Here is an 18,808-nt window from a genome sequence, read left to right on the forward strand (position 1 = left end):
GATACCCTGAGAAAAGTCCTTTTGGGATAACACAAAGGGATACTCTAACAAAAAGATATTCTGGTGTACACCCAGAATGGAATTCCTTGTGGGATACCAGTCTTGGATGAAAGCTGGGGATCTTCTTGTGTTCATACTGTACCATTAGATGCGAGTCCATACTATCCTCAAGATGTCCATGAAATACATATATCTATAACATTTGTTTATAATGCTAATAATACAGACCACATGGTAACTACTAATAAAATGAATAATTCTGCTCCATCACAGACACTGTCTATACATCACACTTACGCTCAACACTAACAACATTCAGTAGCACAACAATTAATGACTCTTACTTTCTTCGACTATTGATTATTGTTCCTGGTTATAACTACTACATTTTACATAAGATTAATTTTTAGTATTTTTCATCTTAGAGGCTCTTTGCTTTCCACTGGACATATGTCCTTTTGTACTTTTATCTCACTCTGCTAAAAAAAAATTATTCTAAAGCTATTTGTGCATTATATTAAACATTAATATCAACTTTTGTTTAGTGGGAAAGTTTAAGGAAATATTTACTTATAAATTTAAATACTTTAAATCAGAAATTAATTAACTGATAATAGAAATAATAATAATAAAAAATATATATATTTAAAGATAAATAAGTTATTAAAGTTTTTTTGTTTTGTTTTAAAAAAACTATAAAAAAGTTTAAATTATTTTTCATATATTTTTAAACTGTTATTAATTTTGTACACATATCTGCAAAAGAGCTACGAGCAAATTCCTATAGACTGTTGTGATTAGAGGTTGTTTTTTAATAATATCGTACTTTATTATGCTTTATTTTTCTAGTTTTACCTAATGATTTATAAAATGAATTAAAATATTAAAGTTTAAATCATAATCTTTAATAATAATAAAAATAATAGCAATAATATGGTTTTACAATAAATATTTTTTATTGAATACCAGCTATTGAGTTTAGTGATCAAAACAGAGTTTTGCGGTTTTTAAAAAGCTAAAAATTTAATGACCAGAAAACTGGAATTATATATAGACAATTCCATTATCATTATATATAGTTGATATTTTATATTAACTTCTTGTTTTATTATTAAAATGATATGCAATGCAGAGTAGGGCGCGGTGAATTTAATTTTTTTATGAATTATAATAGCATGGGTATGCAAAAGTTGTCTATTCATAGAAATACTCTGGAAAATATCATTCCTCAAGGAAATTATCTTGAGGTGCCCTAAAACCTTTGAAAATTTAACGAGTCTCTAATATTATAAAATAAAAAGTTTTTCAGAAGTATGCCATTTGGGTCACAAATGAAGTGAAATTATATAAAAATTTCAAAAATAATCGTTTTATATATAAAAAAAATTTAATAGGAAAAGAATTTGCAAAAATGCACATTATATGTATTATAGTAAATAAAACACGTCTTTCCACAACAACAACAACAAATGTACTAAAGAATATATCAGTAGCAAAAAGTATAATTAAAAAATCTTTAATAATAACAGATGAGATTAAAATTTCTTCAAAAATATACAAGCAGATTCTATAGCGGCACAGATTACTTTTAAACTCAAAGCTTGCCTTGTTACATAAACTAAATTATACAAGGATACTCATATAAAATTTTAATTTTTTAAATATCTAAAATTTTTTATTAAACTTTTGAGAAATCTGTAAACTTATATTGCTCGTGTAATGAAAGGTAGGTGTGAGTGTAAGCAATTGCTTTAGTGACCATCACTTGTATTGTAAAGCTTGAGTAAGAAAAAGTTATTTGAAATAAGAGAAAAAATATATGAAAGCTCTATCTTGTTAAAATTATTTTATACTTAAATAAATGAAAAAGTTACAAAATATTAATAAAAACGTATGATTAAAAAAACAAACTTTTTTGCAATGTGAATTACTATAAAGCAATTTTAAAACTAAAATTTAAAAAACAAAATTTCATTTACATTTTTTTCCAATTGCAGCAGCAGCAACACTTTTTGCATTTCGATATGAATTCTTCCCATTTTTAGCTTCTTGCACAACAACATGACCTTCTTCAACACATTTTAAAAGATGTTCAAGACCTTCTTCTTTGTTTAGCCCATAGGACTGCAATAACACTAAGCATATTCTTTCTTCATTTGGTTGCTGCTTTTGCCCTTTAACTTTAGCAATAGATGCTAGTACCCAAGGTATAACTGTAGCGTGATCAGTTTTTGTCATTTTTATTCTACAAAACAAAATTTAACTTAAATTTAAAATTTAAATGAAAAAACAAAAAATCTTTTTTATTATGTTTGCAATAAGTTATATAATCTAACATAAATGATAAACTGCTATAATAATAAACTTGTTATATATAAAAAATAAAAATTGAATTACAACACACTTATAAATTTCCCAGAATTATTTATATTTTACATATGTAAGTTAAACAAACGTAAGGATTTTTTTTGTTAGGATTTATGCATTCTGGAAGGTTAAAAAACACTTTTTGTTTATATTCTTGCATTTCAAATGCAATGTTTTAATACATGATTAAAATTCTTGCATTATAGCTTATCAAACAATACTGACCACATAAATTGATAATATTGGCATTAACTGATAAAACTTTGCTTGACTCATTTCTACTGAAAAAATGTCACTGAAAGTTGATACTTTCTTTAAAAAAATGCTTCAATTTGCTTCAACCTAACATCATTAGGATTTTTACTCATTATTCTCAAGAAATACTGGTTCATAAACAGCCAATATTATAAAATAAATGCTGGCTATTTTATTATTTTTTATTTTTTTGCTTTGTTTTATTACAACATGCATAAAGTTTGCTTATGTTAACTGTTAATCACTAACTTTATTGATTAAAACTTGTACATTAGGTTTTCTATTAAACTTGATTATGTGATGATTTTTTTTATATCCAAATATTTATAATTCATAGCTTATGCTGTAAATACTATTACTACTACTACTACTACTTACAATTTAACCATTAATATAATCATGCATAAAAATTATAAAACCAATATTTGATGCAAAAGTTATTCCATACAAAAAATTAAAAAAATTCATGCCTAAATTATAATATTCTTATACAATATCACAGAGTTGAAATTTCCTCATAATAAAATATAACTTTTTTGTGCTAACAAAAATGCTTATATATCATAGAATATGCAAAAAAACAATGGTTGAGCCAGGCCTACCATACCTTCGTATTAAGATTATAGTAGCTATCGAGCTATGATGGCGCGAATAGAATACTTATTCCGTATAAGTGTCAACTTGGGTTTTCGGCTTAATTTAAAGTTTTTGAAGCAGTTTGAAAACTTTTTTTCATTTCATTTTTGATTAAGTTTTTAGCTTAAAAATTAATACATCATAAATATATTAATTTTAAAGAATCTAAAGAATTTTTACTAACGTTAAAAATATTTACTCGTGCTTAAACTAGCTTTTCATTCGCATTTTTGCATGTTCTATTCTTTTAATTGTTATTCTTAACAGTGTGATGCCTAACTAAAAATCAAGACTACGTGTTTTGGTTTTTTTTATAAGCGATAAATACGTTTACTTAAGTCAAGGATAACCGCAGCCGCATCAAACTTCTCACTTGCAGTTTCATTATAATAAAATCACAATGGTTAGTATACTATTTACCATCACTAATGATATTGCTCTATTATCTATAGTTATCTATACACGTGAGAAATATTTATGAACAAATTTTAATCCAACAAAAGTCACCTAATAATTTTCATTCAACTTTGATTCAGTAGTAGTAGTTTCATGTGTAGTTTTTATAATCTTTTAATAATTTTTTATAAGTCATTTTAGTGTTTACTAGGTTTTTTTAACTAATTTTAAGTTTGTTTTCAAACATGCTACATTTTATAGATTTTTCAATGTATAAAGCTACGAAGATATAAATTATAATATCGTAATTAGTCAAGTTAAATGTTTTATTTCACACTTAGTTAATATATTTTTGAGAGTTTAGTATTAGTCAAGTCAAGATTTACTCCCATCTCCAAATAACTTTTTATCTTAGAATAAGTTCTGTAATATTTATGGTAATATAAGTTTTTTATACCATGTTATGCCTCATACTGGTAAATGTCACCAAATCTCAATTTTTTAATTTAGATTAAATACATTTTCTCAACTAGTCCCACTGACTCACTATGTAAAAGTGTCAGCTATTGTATAGTATATTGTTCGCGAAATAAGTAATCTTCAGAAAAAGTTTATTTGCAAAAAATTGGACGGGACTTGTTGATGAACATTTTGATTAGCCTTAGTTATCAGCCAAAATGCTGGACTAGTAAACGGGATAAACTACTCAAAAAGGCTAGAATAGTGCAGACAATAAAATCCCTGTTCTTTTTTTATCTTTATTATTTTAATAAGCTTCTAGTTAAAAAGAATTTCATAGTTAACTTTATTTTTGTTGTAGATTTTAAAATTATTATTTTTGAATTTATTTTTTATTTATATATAAATTACAATAAATTTTTTTGTTAAGGATATTGGAATTGAACAGATGAGTCGTTATATTAGTCCTGTAAATCCTGTTTTATACCCTCATTTAACTCTAATTCTTCTCGGTATTGGAATTTTCTTTACTGCTTGGTTTTTTGTGTATCTTTTCTGCTATAATTGTGTTATTTATCGAAGCCATTAATAAAGTTTGTATATTTATAAAAAATGTTATTTTTTATAAAAATTATCATTTGAATTATTATGTTTTTGCATTTTATAAAATGAAAATTTAACTGAAACTTTTTATTCAAAATATTTTAGTTAAAATTTAAAAAGAGTTAAAAAATAATTTAATTATAGATTAATTTTTTGTTCATAAATGCACAAAAAATATTTAATTTAAAAATTATTTTTCTGATATTCAAACTCAGATATGCTTTTTAAAAAGGCAATTATAATGATTTAATTAGGAGTCTAGGCTGTTTTTTTTTATTGTAATTAAAATTAAAACAACCTTGACAATCTAGACCTTGATAATCATGACTGTCATAATGAAAATGTAGTTTTAATAAATTATGTATGCCATAATAAAGATGTGGTTTTGATAAACAATTATTTATATTTTTATAATAAAATTATATCAGTTAAACTTGATATTTAAAAATAAAATTCAATAGTTAAAAATAGAAATCTTTTTATTAGATGCTTCTATTAAATGTTTTTATTTTTTGTCTTCTAAAAGCTCTAAAATTGTTTGTGATCTTATGAACTCAAAAAAAGAGAAAAAAGTACAAAACTTTCTGCTCTATAAAATAAAAATCTGATAGTTTATCTAAAAACTTGAAGCATCTGTATTTTAGGGAGAACAAGCATGTTATTTATAAGTTTTGTTTGCAAGTATTTTTATTGTTTGTTTATATTCTATTTTTAAAAGTTTATATTTCTTTAACTCTAACATATAGCTATGAAGTTACATCAACAAAATACACGAGAGATATTTATAAAGAACTTCTTGTAGCATTTTTTGCAGCTATTTTTATGGGTTTTGGCACATTATTTTTACTGTTATGGGTTGGAATATACGTTTAAAAATTTTGTGCTATTTTTGTAATAGAATGAAAATCTCGTTTATTTAACTTTTTTTTTCTTGTTTATTTTTATTCTGGTATTTTTGTTTTTATTTCCCCCTAAATTTCTAAGAGAATGATTTAATATTAAATTTAGAAAAAGTGATTATTGTTGCCCTAAAGCATAAAACGTTATTAATACAAGAGTATTGACCTAACGAAAGCGTTTGTGCTGTTTTAAACATTGCTGAAATTCCATCAGGATTGGGACTTAAAAGCTTGTACCTTTTCTAGCGATCTTTGAGTATTGAATAAATTGCTTTTTTTGCCTCTGTTCTCTGAATAATCCGAAAGTGCCGAGACATGAATTCAACGCAGAAAGTTGGCAACTTTAAGATGAAATTCTGTTTATTTTTTTAATTTCGAGTAATTTTCTGTTGAGAGCTAGATGTTTTGTCAGTTTCCTTGGATGTTTAAATGAGACTAAAACTCGGCTACACTTGTTTATTTCAAGCAGAATATGATTTGTTAGTTCATCTCGATTTTTGCAATTGGTTGCAAGAATTCGGTAGAGAAAAAACCTAGTTAATTGCATTAAACTATGTCTTTGTTGCTGTTTTCCGCTGCTAATTTTGACTAAACCTTGACTGTTCGCCATTTTGGCGTTGGAAAACTTTATATTAAACATTGGCTGTCACTTGGTTTTTAAGAATATTTGCCAAAGAAATTCACGCGTTAATAAAAAAAAGTAAGTTTGAAAGAAATAAAAACCTTTTTATCTCAAACTTCAAACAATTTGTAATTATATTTTATTAATAATAATATGTAATTACATTTTGTGAGAACTGATCCAAAATGGATATATATATATATATATATATATATATATATACATACATATATATATATATATATATATATATATATATATATATATATATATATATATATATATATACATACTCATTCCTCCAAAGGATTTTCTTACAAGTTTTCCTAAGCATTAAGTTAGTGCGATACGTTTTATCCTTGTTAAATTTATGTCAAATACTTGTACCTGTTGGAAAATGTGGGGTAGTGCCAATTGTTTACTCTCAATAGTACAAGAAAAGTTTTCGCACTGAATAAATTTTTCAGTCAATCGATTGTCGCATCCTCCAATCTTCCACGATTACCCAGTCCTCTAACTTCTTTCTTTAGTTTCCGCATTAGAATTAATTAAATTAGGGGAGAGTGGGGTAATGGCGAACACCTAAGCGGGAATGAGAATTAAAGACACCAGTTATACAAAATTGATCATATTTATTGCTTATCAATTAGTTTAACTATTCAGTCAAACCCTCAAAAGCAATTTTTTAAAATCTTATTTTAAAATAAAAATTTATGTCAAAAATAAAACCATTGGTGTTCGGAATTACCCAACCTACGTGGGGTAATTCCGAATACATCGGGGGGGGGGGGCAATCACAAACACTGTTGTGTAATAACGAATAAAATGCTAATTATAATAACTAAGTCTAAAAATTATATTATGCAACAATAACAAAAAAAAGGAGTGGCTTTATTTCCATAGAAGCTACAACAGAGTGTTACTCAAGAAAAATGTTGCATAAAATTATAAAAAAAAGTTAAAATCAAATTATAGTAAACAACATCCGCAACTTCATTACACTACTGCACGTCTGGAACTGAGTATAGGATCCCTTCTCAGCAGGTAAAAAGAAATTGTTGAATTTATTTTTCTACAATGCTGTTTTGACCATGTTCGGAGTTACCCCGCATTCGCCATTACCCCACTCTTCCCTAACTTCCTTTTTTATCAACTAATTTAGAGGTCCAAATGTCATTTTGATATTTACACTTTGAACAACTAATTGAATATCCTTTGTAATTGTATATAATAAAAGTATATTTAGTTTTTAATAAAGAAATATATTTTGTAATTTTGTAATATATTTTGTAATATCGATAATTTTTTTTTTTTTGAACACAAGGTTTTTCATTGATCAGGTATATCTTTTAAGAGATTCAAAAGACGCAACATTAAATAGTTGCAATAAATAAGTAGTGCTTGCAATTAAACAAATAAACAAAAAACTATTTTCTTCTGCTAATTTAACTTTACCTTTTCACTGAAATGATTGCTTAGATTATCGCCATTAAAAGCTTTAACTCCTGAAAGATTCACAAATTTGAATAAACATGGTTTCAAAGCAGTCTGTAAAGCAAACAGAATCAAGCCATCCTAACTTCGATTGTATCGTTTATTAGGTGATCCACCTTTGATCCATGAAGCTCATAGATAGTCAGCTTTTAAACATAATCAGAGATCACTTGACCAGAGGCTGAACCATAAAACATGATTGAAGTAACATAACATCTTGTACAATTGCTAACTTTTTATAATAGGTTTTGAAAGAAAAAATTAATAGTTTTTTGTATTTGTGTGCTGATATTTTTATGAAAAAAAATTTTTAACAATAATTCAATAACAAATTTTAAAATCAAAAACAAGCTTTCAGTTTATTTCTTAACTGGTATGTAAGTTAATGTGTGCGGAATAAGTTGAGTTATAACTTAATTACATTCATTTTTTGCTTTGTGTTTATTTAAAAATTCAAAGATTATTATACATCTGTAAAACTACATTTACAGATGCATAACAATAATTTTGCTACATATTTTGCATTTCACAGGCTCGATTATAAATAAAATATTTTCTATCAAATATTTCTTCTAAACACTGACTAGAATTGGAATAGACTTAACACAAACGTAATATAATAGCTCAAGTTGTAAGAAACGTAAACAGTGGCAGCATTCATTGTCTGTAATAAGTTTACAAGGTCAAAAATCAGAATCATACGTTGATATCAGAAAATGGTAAGGCAGGTAAAAATTATGTTTATAGATAGACTTCATTAGTAAATACCATTTTTGTATTTGACAGATCTGTTTTTAATTCTTGTTTAATGAATGAATGTTAAGATTCTTTTCCTTGCATCATCTATAACACATAAACTATATCACATAATTTTCCTTTTAAAAGTAACTTTGAAAAAAAAAAAAAAAACTTTTAAAGAATGAAACAAATAAGTTTTAATTGAACGTTTATAAAAATATGAAAGAGTAGGGCTTCAAAAATAATCTTTTTACATAAAATTAGCTGAAAATTTTAGATTATAGTAAAGATTAACTATTTAAAAAATTCAAAATATAATTTCAGTTGTTAAATTAAAATTTGAGCAAAAACCATTTACCATTTGAAACCATTTGAGCAAAAACCGTTTTTGTAGTACTATTTTCCACAGTGCAACGGTCTGTTAATCCTTTATTATAAAAAATAAGTTAGAATACACAATGATTGATGGAAAAACGGTCACTAGATTATCGCTTTTAAGCAACAGTTCATGTAAAACAAATAATGAAAACACGTCAGTATTCTGAAACTTTGTAGTGTCCACTGAAATACATGGCATAGATCTGATGAAAGTTTTCTACTTTATTCTTCGTGTTTTATCATGTAAGCATCAAATTAACGCTGATGAATTTGAAAAATATACCCTCTTATGAAGATGTTATGCGAAGATTATCGTGCAGTTTAAATCCACTTATTACCGTAGCGTAGGATAATCGAGCATTTCACGGGGTAATCGCGCACCCGTTAACATATTCATTTTAAAAGACAAATAAAAAATTTAGTAATAATGCTTAGTTCATTTTCAAGCTAAAAATACATAAAGTAACTTTAAGAAAGTATAAGTTGTTAATTACTGCACTTTTGGAAGAAAATAAATAACCAATAACAAGTTAATTATATCACAGTGTAGATTCATAGAATTCCGTGAAAACTATGAACTGGAAACATTAAGGGTAAGCATTTGTAGTTAAAACTTTCTTAGAATTTTGAACTTTTCTCTAATATACCATACATATATTGCAGTAAACTCGTATAAGTCTTATAAATGAATTGTTCATAAAATATAGTGTTCATAAATACTTTTTTATCACAGATTTGTGGAAAACTTACTCTGATAGTGAACTTAAAAGAACTATCGAACTTGTTAATGATTGAAAACCTTGTAAACGTGTGGCAAGGCTACTAAACGTACCACACAGAACTTTAAGGTGTCATATTAGTGGATAAGCAAAAGTAGTGTGGTTGGTCGAAAGAGTTCATTGCTACCAGGCGAGGAAATATCAATTGCACAATACATTGCAACTTTTAGTGATTTTGGCTATGCATTTGATAAAATAGACGTCAAATTATTAGTACAAAGTTTTCTGAACAAATCTGGAAGAGACTGCCCATGTTTTAAAGAAAAATTTGCCTGGTGATGATTGGGTAAGATCATTTTTAGAGCGGCATAAAAGTCTTTTGTCTTATCGAGCATGTCAAAATATTTGTAGAAAGCGTGCTGCAATTTCATGTGACTCTGTTAATAGATTTTTAAACAACTTAGAAGATACAATAAAAATTGTCATACCACAAAACATAATAAACTATGATGAAACTAATCTTTCTGATGACCCAAAATCAAAACAAATGATATTTCGGAAAGGTTCTTAACATGCTGAAAGATTTATTAGTACATCAAAGTCATCAGTGTCTATAATGTTTACATGTACTGCTGGTGGTGTTTTTCTTCCTCCATATACAGTGTATAAAGCTGAGCGTCTAATGGACACTTAGATACTTGGAGGTCCAATTGGTGCACGCTATAACCGTACAAAATCTGGTTGGTTTGATGGTAACTGTTTTAAAGATTTGATGCAAACATTAGTAATACCTAACTTCAGACCTGTTGACAACAACACACCAAAACTTCTTATAGGTGATAATTTAGCATTCCATTTATCTATTGATATTATCGAAATTTGTGAAGCTAACAACATTAGGATGGCCTTCTTACCTTCTAATAGTATGCATCTGCTACAGCCTCTTGACCTTGCAGTTTGTGGACCCATGAAATCAGCATGGAGAAAAGTAATTACTGAATGGAAAATTGGTGAAAGAAGATTTATATTTTGGTAGGGATGTATGTGATAGGAATCACATACATCCCTACCAAAAAATGTTTTTCCAAAATTGCTCCTTAATCTCTTGACTAATATGAATCACATACAAGAGTTTCCCGTAAATGGGTTCAAAACATCTGGTATCTAAGAACTAAACTGAAAAAAAATTATCAACATGATTTTAAGGACAGACATATCTAAATCTTTTCAGAACTTAGTACCCCCATTAATTCTTGAACGTTTTGCAGAACTTCGAGAAACTTCTGTTAAAAAGCCTGGAGCAGTACTGCGTGGGAAAAAAGTTAAGGTTTCACCAGGATAAAGTGTTTCACTAGAAGATGTGGTAACAGATTCTTCTGCTTCTAAATTCTATTCAAAACACAAGCTAGTCAAAATAAAAAATACCCAACTTAATGAACCCTTAAATATAGAAAGACAAGAAAAAAATTTAAAATTATATTTGAATACTTTTACAGAAATGATTGATTATGATATACCTTCAAGCTCCAAGATATATATTGAGCTACAAAAAGCTTCTGATAAAAAATTTACTTACTGAAAAAAGTGATATATATGATGATGGTTATGACCTTGAAGATTCGCTTTTCCATCAAAAACAAGCACACATGCAAAAAAAATTTAACAACTACTCAAATGAAAGCACTTACGAATTAGATTCACTTTGCTCTAAAGGAATATGTGATCCTAGAGTGGTTGAAACCTCTGAATATTTATTGGCAGAGGGTTCTAGCCTATATAATTTTTAAAAATATCTACTGTGCAAAAAAGTAGGTAAATTAAAATTAAGTACATATTTTCTTGGAAATAATGAACAATAATAAGTAAAAATTTAATTTACTCATGGTTTATTAATATTTGGTTTTATACCCTTTATTCGCAATTATCACTGCACATCTTTTTGGCATGTTATTAACTAATTTTTGGCATGTACTTATTGGATGTACGTATTTTCCAAATGTATTTAATGTTTTCCAATGTTCATCTTTATTTTTGGTCACGTTAAAAATGAACTAGGAAGTTTTCCTAGTTCATTTTTAACGTATGGCCAGAGATTTTCTATCGGAATTATGTCCGGTGATTGGATTGGTGACTTCAAAATCCAAATTTTCTCGTTATGAAACCAATTCTTTACTACCTTTACTGTATTCTTAGGATCATTATCTTGTTGATAGACCCAAATCAAAGGTAGGTTTTCTTCTGCGAAGGGTAGCATAACATCCTGCAGTATTTTTAAATATATTTCTATGTTCATATTTTCTTTAATCCAAAAAAGGGGACCAACTCCATAATAAGGAATGCAACCCCATATTTTAAAATTTCCAACACCACGTTTAACCGTTTTGACGGTATATCTAGGATCATATTCTTTTCTTTTTGGTCTTCTGACATATTTTTTCAGTGCATCTGACCCAAACAAGTTAATTTTGGTCTCATCTGATCAAAGAATATTTCGCCATTTTGAAGATGGCCAGCCCACATGTTTCCTAGCAAAATCTTTCCTGTTTTTAAAATTATTTGGGGATAAAAATGGACACTTCTTTGGTACTTTGGCTTTAACATATTGTTGAGTAAGCCTTTTTCTAACTGTCGAAGCATCAATTTGCAGGCCAAGAGTAGATTTTATTTCTATTGACGTTGCAAAATGATTTCTTTTGGCATAAAGAACAATATTTTTGTCATCTCTTCTGGATGTTTTCCTCTTTCGACCAAGTGTTTCGGGTGTATTTTTTTTTAAATTGCATTACATACCATATTAATTGAACTGTCCATTAAATTTGAAATTTCTTTCAAAATTTTACCCATGTTTCGTAAAATTTTGATTAAATTTCTTTTATCTTCCGAACAATGTACGTTACGTCCCATTTTTATTTTATTTTTTATTCTTTTTTTTTATTTCTTCTAAAAAAATAAATATTTTCATTTTAATTCAACAAATTTCATAGCAACTGTTAACAAAATTCATCTTTTAACTAAATAAATTAAATTATTACTGAAAATAATTTATTTTTAAATATACATTACTTATTATTTTGCTTACCTTAAATTAAAGTGTTCATAAAAAATAAAATAAATACACCAACTTGTTTATACATCACCAGCAAACAACACAATATACATAAGAAAGTGAGGTTAGAAATATATGTGGGATTCCCGCGTTTATGTCTAGCATATTCATAAATATGATGTAATAAACGCATTATCCTTATTATTACGTATTATTTTGCACACCTCTGTATATATATAATATATATATATATATATATATATATATATATATATATATATATATATATATATATATATATATATATATATATATATATATATATATATATATATATATATATACATATATATATATATTAAATATAGAAAACTTAAATCAAAATTTTAAAATAGATATTTCATCAATTGAAAATAACATAGATATTTCATCAATTGAAAATATAATATTTTTTAGTTTTAGTTTAAAAGAGGGATAACTACATTTCTTAAAAATATCACAATTTTTTGAAATTATTTTATTCTACAGAAAAGCTCCACGAAACGAGATGCAAAACTTTCCAAAATTTGTATGGTAAAAAGGTTGTCGAATAGCTTTATCATTTCTTAAGATATATTTGTTCTTTTCTTTCAAAGTAAATAAATTTTGAAAGGTTTCAGGAGATAAACTGTTTTTACATTTATACATAAAACAAAGAATATTGAAAATATTCAGCTCGTATATACTAAAAACATTCATATCAATTAGGAGAGGCTTGGCATGAGTAAAACAATCCCTAAAAGACGTGCAACATGTTTTGGTTGACGATACAGAGGTTCAAGTTTACTTTTATTTGTACTACCCCACGCAACATTTGCATAATTCAGGTGGCAATCGATAAATGGATGATATAGTTGAGTTAAGGTGTGCTTATTTAGGAAACTTCTTGCTTTATATAATATTCCAATACTTTTGGATATTTTATTGCCCAAATTTTCTATGAGTTTTTTCCATGAGAGATTTTCATCAATACAAACACCTAAAAATTTGGTAAAGCTTACTTGCTTTATTAGAGTATTGTCAATAAAAAGAAAAGGCAGTAAGTATTTGTATATATATATATATATATATATATATATATATATATATATATATATATATATATATATATATATATATATATATACACACACACACATATATATAAATTCGATAATTTTATCAACAGCAAAAAAAAAGGTGCGCATTTACCCCAAATCGTGGGGTAAATGTGCACCCGTATACTTTTTAACACAAATTCTTCACTTTATATTTTTTCTCAAATCCAACATACCTCTATGAAAGATTTAATGTAGTACTAAAAAAACATCTCACTTTTTAAAATTATCTACAAGTTTTTATTTTAAAAAAAGCTATTAAAAAGTTGCTCAATTACCCCACGCTAGGGTAGCTTTCTAAAAAAGAGTTCAAGATGTATTAAAGAAAGCAAAGATTGTATTAAACTTGTGTTTTTCTAATTACAAGATTTGTTTATTTTTTACTCAAATTTCTGATAAATAATTGTTTCTTTGTTTAAACAAAGGGTCTACTGTGTAAAAAGTATTTTAATTAATTGCTACTTTGAATCTGGAAAAAACTGCTTCTAAAAAAAAACACTAAAAGTTATATCTGAAATCATTAACGCACCACACGCCTTTTTTATATAAAGGTGTTACCTCCAAAAAATCAATTAATTCTTTTTTTTTTAAAAAAAGACCTTAATGAAAAGAGTCGCTGATAAAAATTTAAATTTGAAATCTTTAAGAATAAAATTTATAATTTTGCGCAGTTAAAAAAACTGGTTGGATATATATTATAACTGTGCACTGTAAAATAAACTAGTTGCAGGACTTCCCTTAAACTTTTCTTTTTTCTGATTTAATCAAAAGTTGAAAAAAAAAATCGATTTTTCGTAGACCAAATCTAATTCCCAAAATACGATTGATAATAAAAAATGATACGACAAAAGATTGATTATGTTAAAATTGAAATTAGAAGTGTCCAATCTTTACATTTTTATAAATGTTAATAGTTAATATATTATTATTGTAATGTCCTTATTGTTCATTAGTAATAATTTTCTACTCCAATAAACAAAAAATCATCGTTTTATTCTTATAATTTTTTTTTTCCACATACGGGGGTTGCTTTGCACACTGATAAAGCAGTAATGTTGCATTAAAAATTTCAATATTTTTAAGTATAGTTAAATATAGGTTCAGTAATTCCATAATAAAATTAACTTAATTATACTTAATTTATAGCGTATAAAAATTTAAAATAAAACCGAAAGTGCTAGATAAGAAGACTTGCCTATAAATTTATAACAAGATAAAAAAAAAAAAAACATTAAAAAAACATTGGTTCAGTTCGTGAAAAAAAAAGGCTGCAAAACTGTCAGAAAGGAGAGATACCGTTTTATTGCATTTCATTTAAAGTTATTCAACTATATTCTAAGGAAATAATTTAGTTTACTAAAACACAACTATCGTAAACATGATACCATCACAAAATATAGATCAAGTATACAAATAAATATGAAATTAACAAAAACCCTTTACAAAAAAAGACGACCCCTTAAAAAAAACATACACACTTATAGAAAGAACAATTGGGAAATTACAAGCTACTACTAATATTATTTATATGTACATCTATTTTTCCCGTTGGTTAAAATACATTTTGCATTTATAGCAAAAGCAATTAATTGAATATAATATTTTTTTTGAATTCCATTAAAAAAAAATCAAATCAGCTAATTTAAAAATAAATATTGCTATGGCAACAGTTACTCTACTATTTTTGATGTCTCGAGCAATGTTTTAACTGACTTACCCTCTGGATATTCAGAATTTTCATGCTCACGTAATTTTTCTATAGGAATTTCTTCACTAGAAACAATATTGCTTTGGTCATCAATTTTTTCAACATTAGGTAAACTTGTTGTGTAACCAGATGAAACGTTTAGATTTGCTGTTGTTTTCATAGTCTCAGGAAAATCTTTATATTGACCAATCAATAGGTCACCAGATAACTCTTCTTTAAACTGATCAACAGATACATTTTCAAATTGCTCTTCGGTTTTACTCGAAGATTTTCCGTTAGAATACTGAATTACCGTAGATAATATACTATCTGTCGAACTAATTGAGGAACGATTATTTATCATTATATTATTACTCGTAAAATCTTCATGGGATTCGTTCTTTAATAAACTTTTTAGAGATTCATTATTTGATAAATCTTTTAGAGGTTCATAATTAGATAAATTCTGTAGTTGATTTGTGGAAAAATTTTCTAGAGATTCATTGGGAGATTCATTTTCTAGAAATTCACGATTTGATATACTTTTTTCGGATTCGTTATTTGATATGATTAGAGGCAATTCATCATTTAACAGTCCTTCGGAAGATTTATCAATAGAGAAATCCTCTAGATATTTGTTGTTTGACAAGTCTTCAGGAGGTTCATTATTTGATAAAGGTTCTGGATTTTTTACTTTATCTGCTACATTAAAATTATTTGGTAACTCGCTTGTCATTTCTGGATGATATGATAAACGTTCAGTAGAAGTATTTTCTATTTCATTCTTATTAGAAATGGTCTCAGTTAGTAGATTTAAACCTTCTTGAAATTTTTCATCAGTAATACATTTATCTTCTATGCCAGAATTTTGTGATGAGGAAAAGACTACTTCGGGAGCACTACCTGTTGTATTATTCTGCAAATTTGTTAACTTACTATTTACATTAGAAGTCGAAGATGATTTGTGCACACGAGGCCATATGGAGAAGTCCATAGCCATCGCAATAATGGAACCCGTACTTAAACCCGCAACCAAGCACCTGATAATTAAATTTATAAAAATAAAATTTTTTAGAAAAAACACACACACATAAAAAAAAAAACAAGCACCTGAAGTTAAATATTGTCAATTTAAGAACAAAATTATCGATTTTGAATTTAAGTTTTGATTGAAATTTGAGCTTCAGAAATAACTCTTGTAGCTTATCAAACAATATTTTAAATAACTTACTTTTGGTCAGGAGTAAGTGCAAGTGAACGAATGCTACCATCACAAGGCGGAAAAACACTTAATAATATCATTTCAAAACTTCGCCATACTTGAAAACACTTATCGTAACCACCCGTAACAAAAAATCGACCGTCTTTAGTAAATACAACAGCCTATAAAATAAAAATTAAAAAACAAAAAGCCATTAAAAACTAAAGTTTTGATTTCAGCATTTTGTTATAACAAAAATGCAGCGAAAAATTACTTCTTCAACAAGTTGTAATATTAGTCACACCGGATCCTCAGTATAAATTATAATAGTACAGGCATTTTAATAAAAAAAAGTAGGCCCACCTTGAACAAATTGCAACAAAAAGTCTGTCAGCATTTTTTATCTACTCTTAGTATCCTGAATGACTTAAAAAAGTCCTAAGCAATCCTTGTGGGGGAAAAAGAAAAAAAAAACACAAATCAAACAAAAAGACTGTCATCTTTGATTTTGTCATACTTATCACTTTTTTCGAAAAGTATAGTGATATTTTTTTTATACTTTTTTTTTACTTTTGCAGTATGTAACAGTTTTCTGATGCTTTTTTGTTTCAAAACTCTTTGACTTGTACTTTTGAGTAAAAGCTTACTTTAAAAAATGATACAAAAGTTTTATTTATTTTAAATCCCATACTCATGTAAGCATGACACAAAAAATTATTTGCAAATACTTTTATAAAAGTAATATGTGTAAAAGTATATAAATGCATTATTTAGGTTAAACACCAAGTCAAATGAGATTAACTTCTTCGTCTGAATCATCAAAATTCATTTGAGATACATTTGCACAACTTGTTCCTCTGCAGTGCCCACATGCTGAGGTACATTCAATTCCATTTTTTCTACAAGTACATTTTAGGATGTGGCAGTCAGTTTGGTAATTACATCGTAGAACACTCAGTAGATCTGCAGGGGCTGGCGGTAAATCAGTCTGAAAAGGAATGAGGCCTTCAGCACTCTTCCTCCATCCCCACTCTTCAGGAAGGAGTGCTTCTTCACTAGCCTTTTTATTCTTGTACTTGCAAGTACACACAGAGGATGTGGTATTTGGCTGCTTGAACGTGGCATATGTTGGTAGCTACTTTTTCACAGAATCGTTTGTATCCTAGAGTCTCCAGACTTTCGTCGGAACTCCCATTGAATAAGAGGACCAAGGCTTTTTCTCCAGCTGATATAATATCACTGACAGATGCAAATTGAGAATTGAATACAGATACTTGCTCACGAAAATGAATATTTGTCAAGAATTTGTTTAAAGAAGCCCCTTTTCTGATACGATAAATGTGAGATGTTGTATCACACCCAAGGATTGCATGAATAAAGAGAATGTTCTCACATTTTTTTTTTTTAAACATCTTCGCTTCCAACAAGGCTGCAAGCAGCGACTAATTAAAGTTGGAAGTTACTGAAAGAGAAAAGATGAAGATTGTAGAGCAAGATAACGATTGACAGACGAATTAAAAGATTGCAAATTATATGAGTCAGGAAAGCAAGATGAAGGAAGCGAATTCCAAAGAGCTGATGTTCGAGGAAAAAAACTAGACGAATAAACGTTTTTGGAGCACTTAGGAACAGTCACAGATAAAGGATGACACTTAATTGAATGACGAATAACACGAAAATGAATTATAGTAGATGGCACAAGAGACGCTAGCTCTTGAGAGCAGTGCCCATTATAGTATTTGTAGAAAAGAGAAAGAGAAGCAACATTACAACGATGTGATAATGGTTGGAGGTTGGCTGCAAGAGCAGGTCCAACTATGTTTACAACACAATTTTGCACATTGTCTAAAAGAGAAAGGGCATCATTAGAGGATCCGCCCCAGATATGGCAACAATATTCCATACGCGGCCAGGTTTGAGATTTATAGAGATAGAGAATAGAATCCAAAGTAAGAAAGTGACGAGCTCGATAAAGAGATGCAACCTTAGCAGATGCTAATTTTGCAACTGATTTGATACATGTTTTCCAAGAAAGATTGGAAGTAAGAGTTAATCCTAGAAGATGAAGAGTGGATGACTCATCGAGTACATCACCGTTCATAAATATAGGAAGATCTAAATTATTGCAGTAACGATTGGCTGAAAAAATTTTTATCTGAGTTTTATCTGAAT

General features: G+C 27.5%; 2 protein-coding genes across 3 annotated transcripts in view; both read right to left on the reverse strand.

Annotated features, from left to right (window-relative positions):
• LOC100198210 (histone acetyltransferase KAT6B) overlaps positions 1-3,384 on the reverse strand; it is a 24,269-nt gene extending 20,885 nt beyond the window's left edge. The window contains exons 1-2 of one of the 2 annotated variants that reach the window (XM_065812994.1): positions 3,230-3,384; positions 1,980-2,245 (exon numbers count right to left, since the gene is read on the reverse strand). In XM_065812994.1, coding sequence (XP_065669066.1) covers positions 1,980-2,238 — 259 coding nt within the window. In that variant the 5' untranslated portion in view covers positions 2,239-2,245; positions 3,230-3,384. The remainder of the gene's footprint in view (positions 1-1,979; positions 2,246-3,229) is intronic. The other variant, XM_065812995.1, reaches the window with a different exon arrangement.
• Positions 3,385-15,116: 11,732 nt separating this feature from the next.
• Positions 15,117-18,808, reverse strand: part of LOC100210284 (neurobeachin) — a 104,288-nt gene continuing 100,596 nt past the window's right edge. Inside the window, exons 49-50 of the mRNA XM_065812996.1 lie at positions 16,667-16,818; positions 15,117-16,475 (exon numbers count right to left, since the gene is read on the reverse strand). Of these exons, the coding sequence (XP_065669068.1) occupies positions 15,419-16,475; positions 16,667-16,818 (1,209 nt within the window). The 3' untranslated portion in view covers positions 15,117-15,418. The remainder of the gene's footprint in view (positions 16,476-16,666; positions 16,819-18,808) is intronic.

The sequence above is a fragment of the Hydra vulgaris genome, chromosome 12 (assembly GCF_038396675.1).
Source record: "Hydra vulgaris chromosome 12, alternate assembly HydraT2T_AEP".
NCBI classification, from domain to species: domain Eukaryota; kingdom Metazoa; phylum Cnidaria; class Hydrozoa; order Anthoathecata; family Hydridae; genus Hydra; species Hydra vulgaris.